The 12,081-nt window shown below is 46.6% G+C and overlaps 1 protein-coding gene across 1 annotated transcript in view; it reads right to left on the bottom strand.

The window, feature by feature from the left end:
• LOC123753351 (uncharacterized) overlaps window positions 1-12,081 on the bottom strand; it is a gene marked incomplete in the record, with an annotated part of 352,004 nt that overhangs the window by 136,645 nt on the left and 203,278 nt on the right. Inside the window, 2 exon segments of the mRNA XM_069326285.1 lie at window positions 2,160-2,280; window positions 7,380-7,524. Coding sequence (XP_069182386.1) covers window positions 2,160-2,280; window positions 7,380-7,524 — 266 coding nt within the window.

The following is a 12,081-nucleotide window of genomic DNA, read 5'->3' as shown; positions in this document are numbered from 1 at the left end:
TACATTTCAGACCCCAGTAAAATAAGTCAAGACATTAATCGAGCTCCAATTCCCTTCCTCCGCCTTAGTGTAGTTAGAAACTATACTTATAAACGTTCTCTGATCAATTTTGGTCTTAATGATCTCTGTCACATTTTGATCTTTAACTAGACTCTGAATATTTTCGGGCTCAAATTAGACTCTGTCAAATTTTGGTCTCAAAGTGGAATTTGACAAATTTCGGTCTTTAACTGGATTCCTGACTATTTTCGGGCACAAACTGGTCTCTGAAGAAATTTGGTTTAAAAGTGAAATCGGTCCTTTTTCCTAGGTCTCGGCAGAAAATCGGTCTTTTAATGGCCTGATTAATTTTGGTCGTCAACTGCACTCTGAATATTTTCAGGCTTGTTACGAACCCATCACCATCGTCAATGTGTAACATCGCAACTCCAGCGCCGTCTATGGATCTGAACCCAAATTTCCCTAGAATCGGACGCTACGGGGAACATGCCCTCTATTGGTGGTGGTGCAATAGTGACAAATGGCTCAAGTTTCCTACTTTGGTTAACGAGAGAAGTCGCTGTGGATGACTTCTGGTGAGGTGGCGGCAGTTTACCTTGGGCAGCCACCGTTCTCCCGACTTAGTCCTGCAAGACGACTAAGTACGCCGCCGCCGATCCAAAGCTGTGTGTGTTGATTGCTGGTTACGCAGTATTGGAAGGGGTTGGCATACCCCAGGACTGGCTTGGAGAAACGCACGACAGAGAGGTGCCTGTTGGGAAGCGCTGCCAGCCGGTCGCTAGAGGCTTCTGCCAGGGGGGTTCGCAACCCCCTCTATTGATAGTTTTGTGGCCCCAATTAGCATGTGGCTGAGGTTCTCTGCCAGCAAGTAGATGGAGAGTGGTCATGGGGCAAAAGCACCTCGGGATACGGTTAATTGGCTGGCCCACGTAAATGGTGAACTCGCCGGTGTTTTCCCAGTACGGTTGGACAGAGTACTGGGTAACGGAGGACACACTGGGATATGACAAACACTGCATGTGAGCGCCCGGTGTCCTGAGTGAAGAAGATACCGAAGTGTAGTAATAATTGTGTCCATAAGTGTAGTAATATTATATTTATTATAAGTTAAGGGTTAGGTGTAAATATATTGGTGAAAGGAACAGTGTTTTGTTCATCCCCCCCCCCCCCCCCCCCCTTATTTATTTCATTGCACTTCATGAAAGAATACTACTGACTTGGGGTCGGATACAACAAACAAGGTTCATCCATAAAGAACCCGGTAACTGGTCCATAGTGACCCTAACAAGGCTCAAACTAGTCTCTGAATAATTTTCGGTCTTTTGCAAGTGAAACAGCAGTAAATGAATATAAAAATTAAAAGTTACTGATAAGAAGTCTATTTTCCTTAACAAAACTTCTATGACAATATTCTCTGAAAATGGTCTTTTTACAAATTTTGGTCTTAAACTCTTAAATAAACTTCTATGATCATATGAACTCTGAAATATATTAGTAAAACTGAACTCTGAAAATATTTCAATTTCCCCTATATGGAAGCCTTAGTTCTAAATGAGTGATTGGCAAAATTTACCTGGAACCCCCCACAGCGTATCGACAAATAGCCCCAAAAAAGTTCTATTTGTCAATACTCTGCACGACCTACTACTCTCCAGCTGGCCGCGGACACCCACCTGCTCCAGCTGGCCGCGGACACCCACCTGCTCCAGCTGTCCGTGGACACCCACCTGCTCCAGCTGGCCGTGGACACCCACCTGCTCCAGCTGGCCGTGGACACCCACCTGCTCCAGCTGGCCGTGGACACCCACCTGCTCCAGCTGGCCGCGGACACCCACCTGCTCCAGCTGGCCGCGGACACCCACCTGCTCCAGCTGGCCGTGGACACCCACCTGCTCCAGCTGGCCGTGGACACCCACCTGCTCCAGCTGGCCGTGGACACCCACCTGCTCCAGCTGGCCGTGGACACCCACCTGCTCCAGCTGGCCGTGGACACCCACCTGCTCCAGCTGCCCGCGGACACCCACCTGCTCCATCTGGCCGTGGACACCCACCTGCTCCAGCTGGCCGCGGACACCCACCTGCTCCAGCTGGCCGTGGACACCCACCTGCTCCAGCTTGCCGTGGACACCCACCTGCTCCAGCTGGCCGTGGACACCCACCTGCTCCAGCTGGCCACGGACCGGAAGAGGCTTCGACCTGTCAAAGACGCCGATGTTGTCCAGCCCGAGGAAGCCGCCTCCGAACACGTTCTTCCCGCTGGGATCCTTCCTGTTCACCCACCTGTACACACACACCTGTTACTGCTGTACACACACCTGTTACTGCTGTGTACACACACCTGTTACTGCTGTACACACACACCTGTTACTGCTGTGTACACACACACACACCTGTTACTGCTGTGTACACACACACCTGTTACTGCTGTGTACACACACACACACCTGTTACTGCTGTGTACACACACACCTGTTACTGCTGTGTACACACACACACACCTGTTACTGCTGTGTACACACACACACACCTGTTACTGCTGTGTACACACACACCTGTTACTGCTGTGTACACACACACCTGTTACTGCTGTGTACACACACACCTGTTACTGCTGTGTACACACACACACACCTGTTACTGTTGTACACACACACACACACCTGTTACTGCTGTGTACACACACACACACCTGTTACTGCTGTGTACACACACACACACCTGTTACTGCTGTGTACACACACACACACCTGTTACTGCTGTGTACACACACACCTGTTACTGCTGTGTACACACACACAACTGTTACTGCTGTATACACACACACACCTGTTACTGCTGTACACACACACACCTGTTACTGCTGTACACACACACACCTGTTACTGCTGTACACACACACACCTGTTACTGCTGTGTACACACACACCTGTTACTGCTGTGTACACACACACACACCTGTTACTGTTGTGTACACACACACACACACCTGTTACTGCTGTATACACACACACCTGTTACTGCTGTATACACACACACACCTGTTACTGCTGTGTACACACACACCTGTTACTGCTGTGTACACACACACAACTGTTACTGCTGTATACACACACACACACCTGTTACTGCTGTACACACACACACCTGTTACTGCTGTACACACACACACCTGTTACTGCTGTGTACACACACACACCTGTTACTGCTGTGTACACACACACTTGTTACTGCTGTGTACACACACACACCTGTTACTGCTGTGTACACACACACACACCTGTTACTGTTGTGTACACACACACACACCTGTTACTGCTGTATACACACACACACACACACCTGTTACTGCTGTATACACAAACACACACCTGTTACTGCTGTGTACACACACACACCTGTTACTGCTGTGTACACACACACACACCTGTTACTGCTGTGTACACACACACCTGTTACTGCTGTGTACACACACACCTGTTACGGCTGTGTACACACACACCTGTTACGGCTGTGTACACACACACACACACACCTGTTACTGCTGTGTAAACACACACACGCACACACACCTGTTACTGCTGTATACACATACACCTGATACTGCTGTATACACACACACACACACCTGTTACTGCTGTGTCCACACACACCTGTTACTGCTGTATATACACACACACCTGTTACTATTGTGTACACACACACCCCTGTTACTGCTGTGTACACACACACCTGTTACTGCTGTGTACACACACACCTGTTACTGCTGTGTACACACACACACCTGTTACTGCTGTGTACACACACACACCTGTTACTGCTGTGTACACACACACACACCTGTTACTGCTGTATACACACACACCTGTTACTGCTGTATACTCACACACACCTGTTACTGCTGTATACACACACACCTGTTACTGCTGTATACACACACACCTGTTACTGCTGTATACACACACACACACACACACCTGTTACTGCTGTGTACACACACACACACACACCTGTTACTGCTGTGTACACACACACACATGTTACTGCTGTATACACACCCACACACACCTGGTACTGCTGTATACACGCACACACACCTGTTACTGCTGTGTACACACACATGTTACTACTGTGTACACACACATGTTACTACTGTATACACACACACCTGTTACTGCTATATACATACACCTGTTGCTGTATACACACACCTGTTACTGCTGTATACACACACCTGTTACTGCTGTATATACACACCTGTTACTGCTGTATACATACACCTGTTACTGCTGTATACACACACCTGTTACTGCTGTATACACACACACACACACACACCTCTTACTGCTGTACACACACACACCTGTTACTGCTGTATACACACACACCTGTTACTGCTGTGTACACACACACACACACCTGTTACTACTGTTTACACCCACACCTGTTACTGCTGTATACACACACACCTGTTACTGCTGTGTATACAAACACGTGTTACTGTTGTATACACACACACCTGTTACTGCTGTATACACACACACCTGTTACTGCTGTATACACACACACCTGTTACTGCTGTACACACACACACACACACACCTGTTACTGCTGTATACACACACACCTGTTACTGCTGTATACACACACACCTGTTACTGCTGTATACACACACACCTGTTACTGCTGTATACACACACACACACCTGTTAGTGCTGTATACACGCACACACACCTGTTACTGCTGTGTACACACACACACACCTGTTACTGCTGTGTACACACACACACACCTGTTACTGCTGTGTACACACACACACACCTGTTACTGCTGTGTACACACACACACACCTGTTACTGCTGTGTACACACACACCTGTTACTGCTGTGTACACACACACCTGTTACTGCTGTGTACACACACACACACCTGTTACTGCTGTGTACACACACACACACCTGTTACTGCTGTGTACACACACACACACCTGTTACTGCTGTGTACACACACACACACCTGTTACTGCTGTGTACACACACACACACCTGTTACTGCTGTGTACACACACACCTGTTACTGCTGTGTACACACACACAACTGTTACTGCTGTATACACACACACACCTGTTACTGCTGTACACACACACACCTGTTACTGCTGTACACACACACACCTGTTACTGCTGTGTACACACACACCTGTTACTGCTGTGTACACACACACACACCTGTTACTGTTGTGTACACACACACACACCTGTTACTGCTGTATACACACACACCTGTTACTGCTGTATACACACACACACCTGTTACTGCTGTGTACACACACACCTGTTACTGCTGTGTACACACACACAACTGCTACTGCTGTATACACACACACACACCTGTTACTGCTGTACACACACACACCTGTTACTGCTGTACACACACACACCTGTTACTGCTGTGTACACACACACACCTGTTACTGCTGTGTACACACACACTTGTTACTGCTGTGTACACACACACACCTGTTACTGCTGTGTACACACACACACACCTGTTACTGTTGTGTACACACACACACACCTGTTACTGCTGTATACACACACACACACACACCTGTTACTGCTGTATACACAAACACACACCTGTTACTGCTGTGTACACACACACACACACCTGTTACTGCTGTGTACACACACACCTGTTACTGCTGTGTACACACACACCTGTTACGGCTGTGTACACACACACACACACCTGTTACTGCTGTGTAAACACACACACGCACACACACCTGTTACTGCTGTATACACATACACCTGATACTGCTGTATACACACACACACACACCTGTTACTGCTGTGTCCACACACACCTGTTACTGCTGTATATACACACACACCTGTTACTATTGTGTACACACACACACCTGTTACTGCTGTGTACACACACACCTGTTACTGCTGTGTACACACACACCTGTTACTGCTGTGTACACACACACACCTGTTACTGCTGTGTACACACACACACCTGTTACTGCTGTGTACACACACACACACCTGTTACTGCTGTATACACACACACCTGTTACTGCTGTATACTCACACACACCTGTTACTGCTGTATACACACACACCTGTTACTGCTGTATACACACACACACACACACACCTGTTACTGCTGTGTACACACACACACACACACCTGTTACTGCTGTGTACACACACACACATGTTACTGCTGTATACACACCCACACACACCTGGTACTGCTGTATACACGCACACACACCTGTTACTGCTGTGTACACACACATGTTACTACTGTGTACACACACCTGTTACTGCTGTATACACACACACCTGTTACTGCTATATACATACACCTGTTGCTGTATACACACACCTGTTACTGCTGTATACACACACCTGTTACTGCTGTATATACACACCTGTTACTGCTGTATACATACACCTGTTACTGCTGTATACACACACCTGTTACTGCTGTATACACACACACACACACCTCTTACTGCTGTACACACACACACCTGTTACTGCTGTATACACACACACCTGTTACTGCTGTGTACACACACACACACCTGTTACTACTGTTTACACCCACACCTGTTACTGCTGTATACACACACACCTGTTACTGCTGTGTATACAAACACGTGTTACTGTTGTATACACACACACCTGTTACTGCTGTATACACACACACCTGTTACTGCTGTATACACACACACCTGTTACTGCTGTACACACACACACACACACACCTGTTACTGCTGTATACACACACACCTGTTACTGCTGTATACACACACACCTGTTACTGCTGTATACACACACACCTGTTACTGCTGTATACACACACACACACCTGTTAGTGCTGTATACACGCACACACACCTGTTACTGCTGTGTACACACACACACCTGTTACTGCTGTATACACACACACACCTGTTACTGCTGTATACACACACACACCTGTTACTGCTGTGTACACACACACACCTGTTACTGCTGTATACACACACACCTGTTACTGCTGTGTACACACACACACCTGTTACTGCTATATACACACACACACCTGTTACTGCTGTATACACACACACACCTGTTACTGCTGTGTACACACACACACCTGTTACTGCTGTATACACACACACCTGTTACTGCTGTGTACACACACACACCTGTTACTGCTATATACACACACACACACACCTGTTACTGCTGTACACACACACACCAGTGTGTATACAGGTTTGTGTGTATACAGCAGTAACAGCAAGACACAACAATGTCTGACTTAGACTTGATCATTTACGTTTAGGCGAGAGAGACAAGACAGGTGTACCCACCAGGTAAAGTTGAGGGAGAGCTTGAGGAAGGCCCTGGCCAGGAACCTGGTGTCTCGCCGGCCCCTGCCAGCACTCCCGCGGTACACGGTCATGACGGCCCAGGCGTGCACGGGCGGGTTCACGTCTCCCAGCGCGAACTCGTAAGCTGTGGGCCGCAGAGAGGTGCAGCGTTAGCTCCGGGATGCCTCACAGTCAACACACCAGACCCCAGCAGCACCATAAGAACTTCTGCAATTCGTTACTGAAGAAGCCGTCTCCCAATGAATTTGGTGAGCATTTCCTGACATTGCTGACAAATTGATTGGGAGATGACTTCTTCAATAACGATTTGTAGAAGCACTTATAACAGGAACATAATTGAATCTGCTTTAATACAGATTACAAAAGAATGCAATTTGAACATTAGCAGTGGTTTATATAACTTAGATCCATTTTTGATAGATCAATTAGAGGGCGATTTGAGTAGAATCATTGATACACATTTGTCTCACTAATTCATTGTAAATATTTACTATCTCATGCTATTATTATCCATGTGTGGGCCTATTGGTAGTTATAAATGGGACCTGCCTCGCATGGGCCAATAGGCCTTCTGCAGTTCTTATGCGGCTCTTATTTGTATCCACCTAATTACCATTCATTTTTTATTGTACCTTACCTCACTTCACCTCTCTCTCCTGCCTATATATTTGTCCAATACTTAACTTGTAAATCACCATCTGGTCACCATTTGGTCCGGGAGACATCTCCCGTCACGCAGGGTGCAGTCGCACCTCCACAGATCTCCAGTATCAGCTCTTGATACTGGTAATGGCTCAAAAGGGCCACCACTTACGGGCTATTCATGCCCGTGCCACCTTTTGGGTGGCTTAATCTTCATCATTATCAACTTGTAAATAATTCATTTCTTCTGAAGATGTATTAATTTACGAAAGTACTTAAGGAAATTCCTGTTTAAATTTTTCCTCCGTGGTCTGACACTGTCACATTTTTCATCACGTGTTAATTTTCGTGATTTACACACATACATACATACATACATACATACATACACACACACACACACACACACACACACACACACACACACACACACACACACACACACACACACACACACACATATATATATAAGTATGTATGTACCAGACATACACTTGCACCAGAGGTACCACCTCTGGTGCAAGTGTAGGGACTCATGGCCCCGGAGAAGAAAATAAAGAGTACTCAGAGAAGACTTGTGGATCCTCACTGAACACTGACATTTTCTTCTCCTACAGCCGGTCGGCCGAGCGGACAGCATGCTGGTATTGTGATCCTGTGGTCCCGGGTTCGATCCCGGGCGCCGGCGAGAAACAATGGACAGAGTTTCTTTCACCCTATGCCCCTATTACCTAGCAGTAAATAGGCACCTGGGTGTTAGTCTGCTGTCACGGGCTGCTTTCTAGGGGTGGAGGCCTGGTCGAGGACCGGGCCGCGGGGACACTAAAAAGCCCCGAAATTATCTCAAGATAACCACCCCTATTCTTTTGGTATGTGTGTATATTTATCTAACTTTATTTGAAAATGTTATTACACAAAAAAGTTACAATATTGATTACATGCAGGGTACAAGGCTGCTTGTCACAAGTTATATAGCTCCTTCAGCTCCTCAGATGGCGGGCAGGAAACATGGATGCAGTGAGCATTTCCTCTCTGGATTGCCACATTAAGGCGCTGAAAAAGAAAACTGGCAGCTCTAGGGTCTCTAGTTGTTTCGATTAGCTTAGACCCCAACTCCTTCAAAAAGCTACCAGCACTTTTACCACAGGCACCAAGTGTCTCTGAGGCAATGGGGACAAAATTGTAGTGGTGCTCAAGGTCTCTGTATTTACGTGACTTGGCCACTTCCCGGTGATTGGCAGCACCACCTGCCTGTGTAGCACTGAAGTCAACATAGGTATTGGCTAAAGTTGAAACGCAAGTGTAGTCCCACACCAACTGTCTACCATTCTTCCAGGGGTTCACCGTGATTCCGTCTGGGCGACCGACAGGCTCATCAGAGTTGAGGGACATTAGATAACGGGGCTCTCTCTCTGCTGGACAACCGGCTGTGGTAAGGCTTCTCTTAATAATGTCACTGACCTCGCCGTGTCTTGCTTGCCATCCTCCTGTCCTTTGGCAGAGAAGGCCATGCCGTCCGTACCTGTCGGCTTCTGCCTCGCCGCAAATACACCTGTATTCGGTGTGGATTGGGGCAGCGAGGCGGAGAGCCACGGCAATTCGGAGGGTCTGCGGTGTGAGACGGGTGCCGGTTGCTGACATTGGGGTTGCCAATAGGAAATCACCTGCATGGGGAGCTGCTACAGCTCTAAGTCGGGCAGTGCTATGTAGTGTTGTCGCAGCCTCTAACAAAGTCGCACCTTCTTGGTCGGCAACGGGGCGATCCCAGCTGGATTGCTTATGGGCTTCAGAAGGCGGTGGTTTGGGTGCTGGTCCTGCGAGAGAGACCCATTTGGTTGTGCAGTCTGTGAAGCTGGGATCATGTACCCCTGCCTGTTGAACTAGGTGCTCAGGTAGGATTTCCTTCACAAAGTTGTCAGATACCACTGAAGAGGACAGGAACGCTGGTACAGCAATTTGTGTTGCTGTGCGCATGCCAAGGCCCCCGAGTCTGACAGGAAGGGAGGCCTGTTTCCACTGTGAGTCGCTGATGGAAAGATCGAGGGCTTTTTCTAGTGTTGATTTCAGCAAGCATCTAAATAAATATATATATATATATATATATATATATATTGTTACGATAATCTCCTTCAAGAGAGATTTGGCGTGCTCTTTCCTATCGTCATGTTACTTCAGTACTTCTACAACATCTAGATACTACAAGCAAGTGTAGTACATATTTAGTCAAATACGTTTTGCCAAGCACAAACGTATCACACACTCGCTCTCCACTTTCCCCCTCCCTCGTCGCCGATCACCAAACTACCATTTCCAGCAAGCCCGCTTCTGATTGGTGACACAACGTCTGCACCACTGTACCTCTGCACCTCAGCGCCATCTACCTAGCCGATGTCTGGGCCTGCACCAGCCATTGGAGTTAGAATATCCTGTGCTCTCAAGCTGAAACAACCATCTGATATACGCTCTGTCTATTAGTGGATGTTCTCAGCCAGCACTTTATTCTCAGCACCTGTTAATTTCATTTTGTCTTTATTCATTTTAGAGTAACGTCACCACTATATTATTTTATGTTAATTTTTTATTTTATAATCTTGTTAGTGTGCACTGTACATAGCCAAGGAATTGTCTTATTCATAATTTATTTTCAATTCAATTAAAGTTTCATTGTTCATACCATTTGGTTTGGTTGTTTGCCTTACTTTGCCACAGGACACAACAGCTACGCAGTCATCTTTTTTTTTCTTAAATGTGATAGGCATTGACACCAACCATTGGGAGGACTGCTGAACACCTACACTTCTTTTTTCCATCACTCATATATATATATATATATATATATATATATATATATATATATATATATATATATAAGAAATATATTATCTACTAAATCATAACAATCTTTATCTTCCATCTAATACACCATATCAGAATCTATCAAATCCTTCATCAATTGATCTATTAGATCGTTCATCATATCAAATTCTCCATCTAGATCCTCCATCCATGATGACCACATGATCACATACGTCACAGGGCCCCATGTGCCTACGTCACTCTGTACATGTAATCCTAAAGGATCTAGAAGGTATGAGAACTTATTTAATTAAAAAGTAAGTAAGTAATTATCAAAAGAAGGCACCAAACCGGGAAGGCTATGTAGCACCATCAAATACGCAAAATAATCAGAGGGCGCTAAATATCACCAAGGATGCCAATACGAGAACAAAAACGCATAAGGCGAACGATATCAAAAGTATCCGAGTCACCAAGAATTCTATCGAGGGACAGGTGACCGCGAGGGGCGGTCGGAAAGCAAGACACACGCTCGTCCTGGAAGTCAGGACATTCAAGAAGGACATGCACGATCGTAAGAGGGACAATGCAACTAGGACAATAAGGAGCAGGGCGGCGCTCCATAAAGTGACCATGGGTTAAGCGAGTATGGCCAATACGCAACCTCGCTAGAGCTGTTTCCCACCGCCGGTTACGGTGGAAGGAGGACGGCCACGAGGAAACACAACATTTAAGAGTACGTAGCTTGTTACCAGTAACAGACAACCAAGAAGCCTGCCAACGGGTAAGGACTGAGGAATGGATAACCGGGTAAAAGTCGGAATACGGAATGCCTTTACGAGAGATGGGACAAGAGCGGACAGCTTCCTTAGCGGCAGCATCCGCACGCTCATTTAAAGACACGCCAATATGGCTGGGAACCCAACAAAACTCAACCGACTTAAATTTACTGTGAACGAGAAACAGCCAATGCTGGATCTCGACAACTACCGGATGAACTGGATTAAAGCACCCGAGAGCCATGAGGGCACTACGAGAGTCAACAACAACCACAAAGGAAGACTGACAACGAGAAAGCAGGAGACGAAGAGCATAGAGAATAGCATAAAGTTCCGCTGTAAAGATGCTAGTCTCCGGAGGCAAGTGACACATATAAGTGCGATCAGGAAAAACAACAGAGTAGCCAACACCGTCCGCTGACTTAGACCCATCGGTGAAGACAGAAACGGAGCGGGAGTGAGAA

The sequence above is a fragment of the Procambarus clarkii genome, chromosome 2 (genome assembly GCF_040958095.1).
Source record: "Procambarus clarkii isolate CNS0578487 chromosome 2, FALCON_Pclarkii_2.0, whole genome shotgun sequence".
Lineage (NCBI taxonomy): Eukaryota > Metazoa > Arthropoda > Malacostraca > Decapoda > Cambaridae > Procambarus > Procambarus clarkii.
Note: the sequence above shows the minus strand (reverse complement) of the source record. Positions and strands in the feature narration are given on the sequence as shown.